The sequence below is a fragment of the Clinocottus analis genome, unplaced genomic scaffold, assembly GCF_023055335.1.
Source record: "Clinocottus analis isolate CAN_PGR_092001 unplaced genomic scaffold, fCliAna1.0.p SCAF_2, whole genome shotgun sequence".
Classification (NCBI taxonomy): domain Eukaryota; kingdom Metazoa; phylum Chordata; class Actinopteri; order Perciformes; family Cottidae; genus Clinocottus; species Clinocottus analis.
Window position 1 is genome coordinate 20,829,590 of NW_027175931.1, and position 15,197 is coordinate 20,844,786.

General features: G+C 41.1%; 1 protein-coding gene across 1 annotated transcript in view; it reads left to right on the forward strand.

Annotated features, from left to right (window-relative positions):
* The window catches only part of b3glcta (beta 3-glucosyltransferase a), a 55,084-nt gene that overhangs the window by 13,579 nt on the left and 26,308 nt on the right, over positions 1 to 15,197 (forward strand). Inside the window, exon 3 of the mRNA XM_068585797.1 lies at positions 7,701 to 7,740. Coding sequence (XP_068441898.1) covers positions 7,701 to 7,740 — 40 coding nt within the window. The remainder of the gene's footprint in view (positions 1 to 7,700; positions 7,741 to 15,197) is intronic.

Genomic DNA, 15,197 nt, shown 5'->3' on the forward strand with positions numbered 1-15,197 from the left:
ACATGTTTGGTAATGAAAGCAGAAGTGCCTTGATCTCTTGCACTCCGAGGACGCAGAGCAGTGAGAGGATGCACAAATACATTATTTATGAACTTCCTGCTGAGGGGTCACAGAAGAGCCGATGAACAACTCCAAGTTGTTAATGTTCCTGTCACTTTTGCTGACATTCGCGTGCTTTCCAGACACATGAGGACACTTTTTAAAAGTAACTGCGCTGCCCAAGCAGGAAGCATTGTTCTGAAAGGGGGTGGCCTTGCCTTCTGGCTTGTTCCTAGACGTTGGTAAAAAAGCCACAACCAGTCACACGACATACACAAGAACACAACCAGTAAAGCAGAAGTAATTGAAAGTGCTGATCTTTGTGAGTCATCCAGTTATTTCTACATCTGTTTTCCAGGCTAAAAGGTGGCTTCACAAGGTTACATAGTACAAACATGTGCATAGGTTCTGTGCAGGACGTCAACAGCACATTTACTAAAATTCTAAATATTGCCAAAATTACACTAAATAACCCACATAGAGATGTACACATTTCTTGTTGGTCACCTTGTTGTCTTTTAGAGACACATTCATCTCTCTGTGCTGATGGCACTCAATCTTAAGTGCCCTTTAGTTGTTGACATGGTGACCAGTCTTAAAGGAAAAGACCATTCGACCTTTTTCAATTTAGCTCTGATTGTACGGCAACAATTTCTGTTATTTGCAGGTTGTCGTGCTTTCTCCCAGACATCATTTTGTAAAGCTTGACGTTGAAACTCTGTGCTGCCTAATTGGCTGTAACTACAGTGCAGAGCATTTATTTTCTTTTATCCTTCAGCATTTCCTTACCTGAGGCAGTAGTTGAAAAGAAAAAACAAACTCAAGATGAGATGTGACTGATGTCTGAATCCTTGCCTCGACTCTACTGCAATGACCTCATCTCAGAATAAGAGATTTTCTTTTTCTTTTCTTTTTTTGCGATTTACAAATCTGCATGAATGCTGCCAATGTGCACCTGGACATCTCCTTGAAACTGGACAGAATCTATGATTATCAACAGTTCTCCAGGTGGTAGACACATACACACACCTGCGCCCATTAACATCTTTTTTTGGAAGTACTTTTGGGGGGGCAAAACAAATTTCCAAATTAAAAAAAACCTGTAGTTATTCGCCAGTGGTCTTTTTTTATTTTGTCTCTGTGCTGTCAACAGCCGCGGCTGGAGGCATAATGTTGGCAGGCTTTCTGTCCATCAGGTTATTCTTGTGATCTCACACCGTGAGCACATTTCTTCAAATTTGGCACAAACGCACGGAAATGGGAAATGGACACCCATTCATACACTGATGGAAGGAGCTACCGTGCAGGGTCGCTCCTACCCACATTCACACACACCGTATTAAGCCCAAGGTAACATCGACATAGCTGGACTACCAACACTGGGGATTGAACCGCCGTTCCGCTGATTTGAAAAACGCCTCAAATGTTGAACCAATCATAATTTGGTGGTCAAAGGTCACCGGGCCCTCGCAAAACATGTGTTGGGCCATAACTCAAGAATGTATATGCTAATGATGACAATTTCACAGAAATGTTATTTATTTTATTGTTTTTAATTTTATAATCCTTTATTAGTCCCACAGTGGTGACATTTAAATGTCTCTGCACTCTTTACCCATCCTTAGTAATTAAGTAGCAGTGCTGCTGGGAAGCTAGGGAGCAACTCGGGGGGTCAGTGCCTTGCTCAAGGCAACTTTGATGTCTAAAAGGGAAAAGAATTGAAGCGATGACATTTTTAACAGATATGAATGCCAACTGCCAAATGACGTGTTGGCAGAGGCATACAATCGCCAGGCGGTAATTCTAGTCCTCAATATTTGTTTTATTATTAAAAGGAAGAAGCGTTGTCGTCTCGTGTTGTGAAGCAGGCGGCTGTCTGGCTCAGTGTGACCGTCTGCTCTGCCTACAGAGTGCTGACGTCGGTGCTTTATCCGTAGACGGGTACCATACTGATATTTTGTCAAATGAATGCAAAACTAGTAGGCACCATTATGACATAAAAAAATGAAATAAATAACAGAAACATTTCCCTTTTTGGTTTCAGAAGGTTTTTTTCAAAGGAAAAGTTATTTAAAGAGCAGATATTTATGTTGTAGCAGACCCCAAAACAAGCATTTCATTTAATTCCGTACTGAAAATCTAAGTGTATCTCTTTTATAGGATACAACCCTTAATTTATGACATTGTTATAGTTATAAAACATCGCTCACTCGCTTAATTTACTACGAGCTGGAAAAAGTGCTGTTTTTTCTTGTTTGAGTTAGAATAACCCTATACTGACCAGATACCGGTTTAGATTGCTCACGGCGCTTCACAGCCGTCCGTGTTCTTGTGTAACCTTTTGACTCGACTCAGGTGAAGCCTCATCTCCAGCAAGGAAGCCTCAACACAGAGATACAGTCCAGCAAGCTCAAGCATCAGAGCCAAAGTAATGTTTTCCTGTGTAACCAAGAGGCTAAAATCAGGTGAACGATATCAGCCGGGGAAGTGTACTATGACCCTAAATAACTTGCACAGCAGGGCTTGACGGTAACAGTTGCCTCGTTGCTCCGGGCAACCAGATTTGGACCACTGTCAACAATTTTGCGCGGTCTGGTCGCCTCTGTTGGCAACAGTTTTGTTTTCTGTGCTTAGAAAAGCAAAGCTGAATCCCTCTGTGCGCAGTCTTCTCACTAAGTGAGGGTGTCCATGTTGAACCACGTTCACTGTGAGAGAAAATCTAGAATGCAGAGTGAAAAATCTATATTCCAGAGAGAGATTTTTATGTGTCAAGAATATACAACAAACTGCAAGTGTGCTCGTCCAAGGTAAACTCAGCATTTCCAGCCACAGGGCTGTGAACCCGGAGAGGGCAGCTACAACATTCCAGGAGCAGAGCAGCAGGTTCACCAACAAACCAAAACTCCACTCACCCGGATAAAGACAGAAAATCCGGATCTTGGCAAACCTTTTGATATTGTTTTCTACCTTCTGAACTGCCAAGAGCCTTTTCTTTGGTCTCCAAATGATCAAGAACTCTCTGATGCGACAGAATATGTCACTCCGTAGATTTAACCAGGCTCGCACATGTGAAGCATGCAGCCGATTGTAATTTATCCTGCTAATTACATTATCTCGCAAATGTGAAATTGAAATGCAGTCACATTAGTTGTTCACTCTCACTTTTATATTCCAGATTATTAATGAAGCAAAAGCTACTTGATCAAATCTATTTTTAGGTGTGTTACACAAAGGGAGAGGAGGAAAGAAATGGTGTCATTTAAAATCGTTTTTAAGGCGACAAAGATTACATTTTTTTAATGACATTTTATAATTGTTGCAGCCCCTTCGCGTTAACACACAGAGCATAATGCATGCAGACATTTAACCATAGATAACCAAATAATTCAGATAAATCATTGTGCCCTGCTTGACTACTACCTACTTTACTGGGGACAGGATGATGCTTGTTGCTGTGGATACCATCAAATTATATACACACAGCATCTAATGCCAGTTAATAAGCCTCCAAAATATAGATGCCTTAACAGGATGCTCTGTCATTTGTTTTGGTTTTGTTGCACCGATGTCGTTAGCTAACAGCGGTTGGTGACTGTCTCGCTGGATTTGGTGACTAAGCCTGGCAACTTTGTACAACTTCCACATGCTGAATTAGTGTGCATCGATCTTCTTATGAGAACAAGACTTTTTAAAGAGAGCAAGACATTTCAAGCGTTCAGAGGAGGATGTGTTTTTTTGCCTTTACAAAAACCCAACAGCAGCATGAGAGTAAGGGGTTTATTAAACTGTGTTGTAAATATTGGCTTAACCCTCAAACACTAACGTTAAAAATAGTTAGACTATCTTTAACGTCGGGTGAATTTCACCTCATAAAATGTACTCCCCATCAAAATATATTAAAATAAAACAATACAAAACAAGTTGTAGTACTCGTCTTTTTCTAGAACTTCGCATAAAACAAAAAAACGGGTATCACAGGTAGACCCTTGAAAAAACGCTGAAAATCCAGTGAAAACTTAAGGAATCGTCATTAAAATCTGATTTAAAAATGAGAACATAAGGCCGGGCTTGACATGCTGAGCAACAGTAACTTACAGCAGCCTTGGCGAAAGGTCAATTACAGAGATCCTTCGTTCCCAGGTGGACGATTTCTTCTAAAAGTTACTGTCGGGCACATCATCATGGGGGAAATGGTGAGTGTCATTAAAAGCAAGTTAAGAGTTGCTATCAACTGCTATTTTCTCCCAATTTCCACTTGAAGTCAACTAAATGCAGAAAAAGATTATGGGGGGGAAGCCTTCTGAAGTTTCAATGCAGCAGACGTTCCAAGTCATTAAGTCATCACACATTAAGCGCTTTTGTGGTTAAAAAATGACTATTGAATGCAGTTTTTCCTCTCACTTGTCAAATTTCTGAAAATCCCACAACCTTGAATCATTCTTGCCGTCAGTGAAAAGAGAGCTAATGGGACCTGACAGGTCACTCACGTCAGTGGAGCGCCTGTGCCCTCGGGATGGAGAGCTGTAGCATGGGGCAGGAGCTCTGCCATGCCTGTGTGTGTGTGTCTGTGTGTGTGTGTGTGTGTGTGTTTGTGTGTGTGTGTGTGTTTGTCGAGCCTCCAAATCAAAGGCAGACCTCAGAGGGTTGTCTTTTGCGAGCGTCCTTGATTACATAACAACCGCACTCCGAAGGTTGAGCATCCAGAGGAGCTTACGCATGTACACCTCAGCCGCTACGCTGCCGACGATCTGAGGTTAAATTACACGAGGCACAATCTTTCTGTCTGTCTGCATCAGCGCTGAAGTGCCGGAGACCAAAAGCGCTCAAGGCACGGTGAAACTAACCCCTTCAGATAGACGGTGTCGACTCATAGACAATTCATTTTTAACACCTATGGGTGTCTAAATCCTGCTGCAAATGGCTGACAGCCGGCTGTCGGATGGAATTAAGGCGAGCGTTACCTGTGTGCAGAAGCATAGAAGGCCAAAAAAGAGCCGAGCTCTGCGAGCCGAGAATAATTCATTTTACGGTAATGGCGAAAAAGATGTTAGACTTGATCTGAGTTCACTCATGCGCAGAATATTGGAAGATTTACCAGAGAAAGATGTGTGGCCTTGGCATCACTCAATTGCACTTTTTTTCTTCTTTTTTTTTTAAAGTGTGCTCAAGGACCAGGATTTAAGACGGTTTTGACCATGTACATTGTTAGTGCATTCATCTTGTTTTTACCAGTTGTTTTTTTTACATTTGGATCAGCAAAAAATACATCTCAAAAGATATCAACACTACTATAAAGCAACTATATTCATATTAGTGAGATCAGTCCGTAAATATCGTCAATAAACCCCCCAGAAAGCACTAATTAGATCAATAACTCGATTAATGTAACAGGCTAAATGTTGAGTAGTTGATCTCAAACAAATCGGAACTGTAAGACAAGACGCCAGTGAGAAAATATAATATAAAGAAATAATGTGCAAGCTGTGCTGTAAACAAGTTGGGACTACAGACGGACAAACAAATATCCACAACATCTTGAAACTCATCATCCAACAGTACGCGCCATCAGCCAAACAAAACCTCCCCTCGATCTTCAGGGCTTTCCGCGAAAGCACCAACGTACAGACGTGACAGTCGACGCTGGATAGTGAACGCGTCAAACGGGTTCTTGAATAAAAACGACCTCACCCGTTGTGTTTCCTTGTTTTTCTTAGGGCAGCATCGTAAGTATTTCCACATCGCCCAGCCCGAAGAGGGAAAAAGTCATTTGCATTACAAAGGATGTGTGCCTGCATGTAACTGATTGGCCAAAGCAATGCTTTTGTTAGATGAGGTGTTTCCAGATTTTACCCGTATTCAGCTGCGTTGGGACACCTGCTGTGCAATAATAGTGGTTTGATTTAAATGAATGAGAGGGCTGCTTTTTATTCTGACTCCACACTGGCTATAAAACTACAGCTCATAACAAAAGAACTCCTGATATCCATAAAACATTACAAACGGATAGATGATAGTGTTAAGGGGTCCACTGTTTGGCTGGAATTTCTGATTAAGACCTTATTAAATCCTGTCATAAAACTTAGGGCCATGTAAAATCATGTTCCAAACTCACATGCACACATTGTGTACACACACACACACACACACACACACACACACACACACACACAATCAATATAATTGGTAAGGTCTCCCTGACCAGTCTCTTCATCACACCAGAGGTGTGATTTATTTAGTTTGACAGCGACAGTGCAGTGATTTTCCGTTTCCTCTCTGCCTCAGAGTTGAGTTGTGCTGGAGGAGACGTAGTAAAAAAAAAAAAAATCTTTGCACCTGCCACTCTTCTGTCACAACAACCACATTCATCCAGCCAAATTTCTTTTATGAATTATTTGCCAGTTGCCATCAATCATATGTGTTGACGTTGAAAAGATTTTACGAGAGTAATTATCTGATAACGAGTCAAATTCTCCCAGCTTATGCATTTCTTTTCCTTATGGTGCCCTCACTCTTCAGCTGAGGAAATGATTTCAGAGGAGAAGTGTGTGTGTGTGATAAGATGAGACAGAAACCTTGCGGGCATGACTAATGCAACTGAGTCCAATTAAGATGATGTCTTGTACCCACTGAATTGAATCACCCTGATATGATCTTGTCTGCCTGTGCATATATTTTCCTTTAACTCTGATCACCTGAAAATATGACCAGAGCCTTCCGTGTGCATGAATCATCGCTGTGCATATGGAGAGCGTTTTGTTGTTGTTCGTGCATCTGAAAAAGTGCTGGATTCAGGACTTAATGAATATAATAGAAGTAGAAATAATAAATGATGTGTTGTCATCATAGTTACAGGAAATTGACTGATTTGTTTTCTATTATGAAATTTGCCAGTCCTCCAAATGTGCTGAAAAAGCAGGTTACATGTAGGCCTACCACCAAAGTATTGTGAGTCCCTGTAACCACTGCAACACACCCACTGAGAGTAAATTCATGACTTGGTGAAGCTCTCTGAAGGCTGCAACAGCTTGCCAGTAAAAATTATTGTTATTCTAGAGGAAGTGATAAATCAAAACAGGCCTGGGTTTGTCATTATCTATTAATACTCTGCTGCTCTCGTTCTGGAGTTCTCGAAACAGCCAGAACTCGCACGTTTTCGCCTTCTCCAAAAGGCGGAAAGACTTCCTCAGGAAGATGGGAGGGAAGAGACAACCTCTTCAAAGTTTGCTCAGCTTGTGATTGATTCACTCCTCTCCGTGGTCTGCCGCGTGCGCCGGCAGCTCTGGAGGTGGAACAGCGTTGCGCGCCTTAATTGAGGCAAATGTGCGGCGCCTAAATGCTGCAGGCAGAAAACCCACACAATTAGGAGGGACTAATGGCATGTGGTATCACCCTTTTTTTCTCTCCAAATAACCCACAGGGCTTTCCATATTTAGTATCACTAAGTCTTAATTAGTGATTAGGAAGATGAAATGGAGCATTTAGCCACAACTGAGAATCTTCACATGAGCCGTTTTTGAACTTTAAAAAAATTTTTTTTTACACTCTCTGCATTTTTTTGTAAAAACATAACCGTGGATTTTTATAGGTCATTATTTGGATTTGTGTTTGAAGATCTAAGACCTACGCTGTAATTATTAATTTAAAATAATGTGTCTTTTCAGAGCCACGATGATATGCACGTCATCCACAACAATCAACTGGGTGAGTTTTTTTTTCTTCTTCTTTCTTTTGGTATCAGGGAAGTAAACAATGAATGCTTTAGATTACAGCCTGTAAGTTATTAACTAGTTGTGTAAATATTCTTGACTGGAAGGGTGGGTTGGCTCACTACATTATTATTTATGCGGTGTGTTGTGCAGTAAACTACAATAAAATGCATTAAATGTCTTGAACACTATCAGCTTTGATCGTCTTATGGATCATAATAACCCAAAACTAAAATACTGTACATTTGATCACATTCTGTAGACATACTGCTCTGTAGTGTCGCTATAGATGTACATCTTTCTTCCTCTGCTTTGTATAACATGGTGTTCCCCTGCAACAATAATGGAGCTGACACCATTTTAAAAAAATAATAATAAAAAAACAAATGTGATCGCTTTCTCTCGTAAACATGAAGTTGTTTTCTCCTCGTTTGATGAACTACACAGTAAGTATTTCACTGATATCCCGTCTATACAAATTGCATTGTGATTTGCAGACTGTAATGCATCCAAAAATAATAACATAAAATGTATCTGTGAACATCTGTTTTTATTTACGTTAGGTGCGTCGCTGCTCTCTTTGATAGTACCCGTCTTTAAAGCTGCTATCACACTATGGATCATATTTTAGACTGTTATTGTGTTTGATATTTGAAAAAGTATGAAATCCGAGGAACTCATTTGTAATGCTGAATGACATTCAAAGGAATGACCTATTGCTATTACTGAATATGTTTCTTTTCTTAACTGTGTGCTCAAAGGATTGAAATACATTATCACTTGTTACAATCCTGAATAGTAAATCTTGAAATGAAAAATGTTGGACAGGGTGGCATTTGAATAGCACATGCTAATGAATTAAATTGGCAAAAGGGCTTTTGTGTGACGCCAGCTTTGAAAATGTAATCTTTCGAGTTCCTCAGACTTTTCCATAAACGTGGCGCCATCTCTTTATCGATTTGACAGCAACGAGAAATTTCATAAGTAAAGCAAATAAAAAGATCTCACGCGTGCCTTTCATGCTACAGGGGGCTCACACAATCACCGTCTGAGAGTGATTTCCGTGAGCATGCAGTGGAGTTTGGAGCCAGTTTACTGGACCTCTGCCTGTTATTCATTCAACTGGGTCACAGCCGACGCAAAAGCACACAAAAGCAACTTCATAATGCTCTCATTTGGCACCTCAGCACAGAGAGGAAATGCAGACAGCCATCTGAAAAATGAAGCCTCACTATCTGGCACCGCCGAGGTAATTCCCTTTGTCGCATCCAGAAAAAAAAGCTACAGTCGCCTGCAGAGAATATTGTTTGTGAGCAGGAATACAGATGATTAATAAAGGAAAGACCTTCTATTGTTTTAACAATACCACAACAGAAGGAATAACTGGCTTGGTCATTCTAAAGGAACTGGTGACCTTTTCGAAGGTTTTGGAAGTAATGATTCAAACAATATTTCTTGAGAGAGAGTGCAGAGGGCCAAACCTACATTGAAAATGTCTGAATTATGTCTGAATTCAATCAAGCGTTATATTGAAGTTTGAACACACTCCAAATCTACATGATCACATTACAAGAAGCAGTGCGAGTCCTCTGAGGCATATTGTGCTGTCGTGGTTTTAAAAATGCAACATTGCACTTCTCAAAAACACGGATCACCTACAGAAATGCCTCAGGAAAAGAGAAAGCAGCCACGATATAAAGATGCATAACTGCATTGTTAAAAATTTGAGTGCTATGAAATTGTTCTCCATCCGTGCCGTGGGCCTCAAGTCCCTACTGAATGTAACATAATTTCACAATCAACAAATGTCTGCTTTATACATTGTATTTCGGTTTCACAGTTTGCAGCATAAATGTTAGCTGGCAGGAGCATTTTTCTTCAATTGGCCATTACAATTTAGTTCATGAATGTAGAAATGTTGTGCTAAAATGTTTTCTTCTTTGTCTTCTTCTTGAATCAATTTATACTGAAGTATCAGAAAAACAACTTATTTTGATGTATCACAAAAAAAATAAATAGATATAATAATAACACACAAGTGTTTGGGCTCTTTGGCTGTCTGGCCCGATCAGTTCAGTCAATACACTTCATTTTTAAAGAAGAAAAATCACAACGGATAAAGTGACATTTCAGATGCAGTCGCAGTAACAAATAATAATGTAAAGAACTTTTTTGATGAAACTTTTTTTTACAGAAGTAGAGAAGTTGGTTTGGGATCATGTCCCACGTTCGAACTGACTGCTCCCGTACACAGAGTGAAGTAATGCATTTGAACAGAGGTAGCTGTAAAAAATACAATAAAAATAGTCTAGTTTTAACCTGATTCCGACATTTTGATGCCTTGTCTGCCAAGCTCAGCTGTTTCAGTAAGTAGATGTGAGGCATTGATGTTCTTATCTCTGATGTAGTCCAAAGGAGGCTCTTTTGACTAAAATCCAGTTGGCCCTTTACCCAGACCACAGTAATTACTTACTTTACTTTCAAGCTGATGTCATATTCTGTACCTTTCTTAAAATTTTGGCAATCAATGTATCTCACCGATTTTCATCCGCTACATTTTTTGTTAAAAAGTCAGTCGAGTACAGATGATGCAAGTTTTGATCTGATATATTACAGTTGGCTGCGCCGTCATCCATTTCTTTCTCACTCAAGATTTCATATTGCAAAAAAGAAAAGAATCCTGAATGCAGAGACCATGAAGTGCTTGATCGCTGGTCAATTGTGACTTGAGCTCCTTACTTCCTGTAAAGCCACTTGTCACATTTACACATTTAGAGTCTCTTCTGGTCCTGGCCAGCATCTGTGTTTCCTATGATTGTAAAACTTTGTTGCAGATGTAAAAAAATAAAACCTAATAGGAAAAAGTCTTTGACTTTTTAAGGGAATACTATAGCAACAACGTCAGATGTTCACCTTTTTTGAAGTTCTAGAAACATACAGGATTTGGTTATTTTTATATGTGAGAGATGTGTGAAAATGTTTCTGCAAACAGCAATAGCAAGGTACATCGACAAGAGCTGAGTTTTCTTGTTATTTCAAAGGTGTTTTTCTCTTTTTAAAGTAAAGCGCTTGATCGTTTAGGGCACGTACAACTCTGTACCACAAACAATGAATGGTATTGCTTGAGAGCAGAGGAGATGTGCCAGAATTTAAATCAGATTATCACTATAACAATTATTGCACCCAGGAAAGCAGCGCTACTGTCCTCTCAGCAGTTTAATTCTATTCAGAAAGTGGCACGGAGCCAGCTTCCTCGAACCCGCGAGATTGTATCTTTCAAGAAGACACAATGTTCACAAGAGGTTGACTAAACTCTCCCTGCGTATCAGCTAGCGTTCTGCGCATGTTTCCTAGTGGCCGGCTGCCCGCCGCCGCTGTTGTTTCCGCTTTTCTTTCCGTATTAATCAGAACACTGCTGATGACTTTATTTTCCAAATTGAAAAGAACACAGCACATCCATCTTCAAAAAGTCACAAACAACGCCAGCGTTTGTGACGCATGTTTGTGACACGGGGTGTGAAATCACATATTGTTTAAAAGAAATGAATAATACAAAATAATCCGTTACTTACCGAGGATAAAACTAGCTATCCAAGTGGTGTTTCATCCATCTCCCACTTTTACGGGGTATGGGTTTCGTAAGCAAACCTGGAATCTGATAAGTGTTAATTGCCCCGAGCTTCCTAAATTATTGATGCTAAGCGAGGTTTAAGGGTTGAGTTCAGCTCTCATTAGTCTTCAGCTGAGTTGTCCATCGAGTCATGAACCCTGGAGAACCTCTAATGAGTGTGATTATTGCAGGTTGGAGACCTTTTTCTCCAACCTCTACGTGTTGCATCTGCTGCGAGATTAGTTTTGGATGTGTGTGTGTACGTCCTTTGCTTTACGAGTTTTAGAGAGTTGTAATGAGCTTACTTTTACATGAGAGCAACTTTTCTCCCTGATGGTTTCCGCCTCATGTATACCGAGCGCACACACAGGCACGCACACTTTCTCTTTCTTTTTCCATCTTAGTTCCCTCTCTCTCTCTCTCTCTCTCTCTCTCTCTCTCTCTCTCTCTCTCTCTCTCTCTCTCTCTATTGGTTTGCATCCCTTTCAATAAGCCTCCTCTGCTATTTTCCTCTCTGTTTTACTAAGATATATTTATGACACTGGCTTTTTCAGCAGTAAGCTGAAAGTTAAATACACCATGCTCTCTATTGATCGGGTGCAAGGCAATTAAAGTCTGTATTAATATGAAAAGAAGGCTAATAGCAAATTGTTTTACTTGCTGCAAGACACATAAGCCTCTGCCGAACTAGATTATTGCCTATACGGAAGGTAAATTCAATGTGTATGGCTTACACAAACCACAGCCTAAAACGTTGTCTGTATTGGATTTGGCAGCCTGGTCACCTAAAAATGAAGTTTCCATACAAAAAGAAACTGCACTGTCGATAACATTTTGAGGGAAACTATTTATTTCACAAATATATATGTATAGTCTGCGGAAAATCTGTACAGTGGGAAGGTCCGGGGGGGGGATGGGTCAAACAGACACAGGACTTTTACCCATGATGACACTTTTTCGTGTCTCAGGTGAGACTAGAGTTGAAATGACAACATTATTTTGTTCAACTTTACCTAACCAATGTAACATGTTTATTTAAAATTCAATGTCAACCACGTGTTTAAGACGGAGGCCCCAATCCGGGAGAGAATAAACGTAACCGCGAAAGCCGTTTCATTGTATGGAAACAAGATTTTGTAGGAGACGGGGTTAAATTTGGCCTTCCAGATTGAATATCACCGGATGTCTGTGGATTGGCTATTAAACCCTGGTGCTGTCTGGTGTGACGGTCATGGTTAGTTTGGTCTGGAAACTGCAATCCAATTCTCTTCGATGCAGTAAGTCTCCTGGATGGGCCGGATTGGACGTGAGGAAGATAGAGAGAGAGCGGAATTTTAGGAGAAGGATGATTCTTGGCCATCTTGTCACTGGGAGTGTAATAATGTGAGTCGCTGGAGGGGAGCAGGTTTTACACCAGCAGCACGATCAGCTGCTGGATGAGGAAGCCAGGCCCGTCGACTATGGAAATGAGCTATTGACATCCTCTGTCATCTATGAATGTGTGCTGGCAATGAAGAGCTCTGGATCTGTCATGACAGTTTCATTGTTCCCTCAGCAGCCTAATGGCCCCCATTGCCGAATCCTATCCCTCTCTTCTTTTGCAGACGTTTGTCATTGAAATTGCACTATTGATCTGCTTTCCCTCCTCGCGCTCCTCCTTTTCTCTTGCAGAATGCTCAACTAGATTCAAACGCTGCTCTCCCAAACTTACCCACGCATTCTTTTGCGCACGCTCACCTCCGGGTCGCCATGCCAGGGAGGTGTGTTTGTTGTCTTTAGCTGTGGGGATGCAGATACTCCAGGCTGAATGGGACCACTCCTGTGGCCGCTCTGGTGGCCAGACACACCTGCTCTGTAACACTGATGGAGATGACAGAGCTCCAGGAGTGCCCAGAGGTCAGTGTGCTCTCAGCTCCTCTGCCACTTGGCAACGTCTGCCGTCCCGCTCTAAGGAAGTGTCATTATTGATTTGTGTCAATGAGGTGACAACACTGCGGGGCCAAGCCACTACGAGAGCTACATTCAAGTGCAGCTGTTTACTTCGACCTCTCGTGTGCGTGCACACACCAACAAGTTCAGGCGCATCGTATTTTATCATTCTCGGTTCTTGTATCAGTCTGATCCTTCTGCCCTCTAATATGCAGAGAAGCCTTCACACAAAGGTGGCCATAAGCCAGATGGTGATTGCCTTTAAAGGGTGGCTCTGTGCACTGAGAAAAGCATCAGATCAGAGAGAGAGAATGAGGCAGCATTCTCCTGTGTCTCATTTCATCCAATATATTTCAAGGCTGATACAGATACAGTCTTTCTTTGCTACGGAGGCGCCCCTGTGGAATTCTGAATGAGTATGGGGAGACAAACGAACACTAGTCTCATGCTTTCTAGTTCCATCAGCGTGGCAAAATACAATCATCTGTTCCAAGGTGAAAGGGGCTTTAGCTTCATCTCCCCACTAACCTTCAATCGCTTTCATTCGAGGCATATCATTTTCAGCCAAGAGGCATCCTTAAAAAAAATCACTTAACCACCAAAAAAAGAGGAGCGTTTGGCAAAAGGCTGCTGCTCCACAGCTTTGCCATACTAATAAACAGATTAATTGATTGCATACCCTCGCTTCTGGGAATACTGCTATTGATACAACTTGAGTTAATACTGCTGGTACTAATATCACTATCGTAATCTCATGAGGCTGCTTTCTGGTTTCACAGCCCGAGCCTGTGGATTGTGGAACAGCAAACAAACATTGAACACCTATATTTTTAATTTGGCATACATTCTGTTTGACTTTAATGGTATTATTGTTTGTGTGGTTGAATTGAGATTTTATTGTGATATTGCTGTTTTGTAAAAACTTTGGTCTTTACATTAAATGTGCTATCGAAGTAAAGTTAAGCATCTAACAATTTAAAAACAACTCGTCAAGCCACCAGAGTCACCCTAACATCCAATGCAGTGTCCACAAACACCTGGAAAACAAGTAACTCTCCTCTCTGTCTGAATGAGAGAAGAAAAAAACAGTTAAAACACGTACCACTGTAAGCTTTAATATATTTGTTTAATTTTGTTTTTATTTGCATATGTATAGCAACACAGTATATAATATATAGACACCGCTATGACCACAGGAGAAGAGATGGTTGAGAATCCTAAGAAGCAAACTTTGAATTCAGAGGAAGGAGGAAAGTAAAAGAAGAACATGATCGACGGCGAGGACGAACACTAATCACCGGGGGAAATGCATCGAGCTCACCTGCAGGCACACGTCATAAATCGGTGTTGGCAGTGTTTGTGTAATTACTCTCACTGCCAGATGGGGAAGACAAAAGTTCTGCACCCCGGCTTTAAATATCCACGAGACAAAGCGCACAAATCACAACATTACATTTTAAGTATACAAAAAAAAAAAGAGAGAGCAAATGTTTTTTTAGCCACGCTTTTTGAAGATGTAGCTTATCTCCCACTTTGCAGGAAACTGTCCCACATAGTCGAGGACCAAACACAGCAAAGTAATCTCTGGCGTGCCGCTTTGCCCTTGGATCAGTTGGAAGTCCCGAGCAGTACTCAGAATTTCAGAACAAAGATGGAGCAATCACCTAGCAACCATCCGCCAGCGCCCTAGCAACTCCATCAAACACCCAAGTCTGGCCACCTCCCAGCACCGCAACATCCCCTATAGTGCCGTTGCAATGCCGGGGCAAGGGACACTCAAAGTGTTGAGCACGTTTCATCTCACCAAGCCACTAAAAAAATGTTTTGTGTCACCTTTGCACCAAAGGCGTCGTTTTAAATCTTTGCCCGATAATTAAATACAGGTAGTCGTATTGATTGCACAATAGTAATCT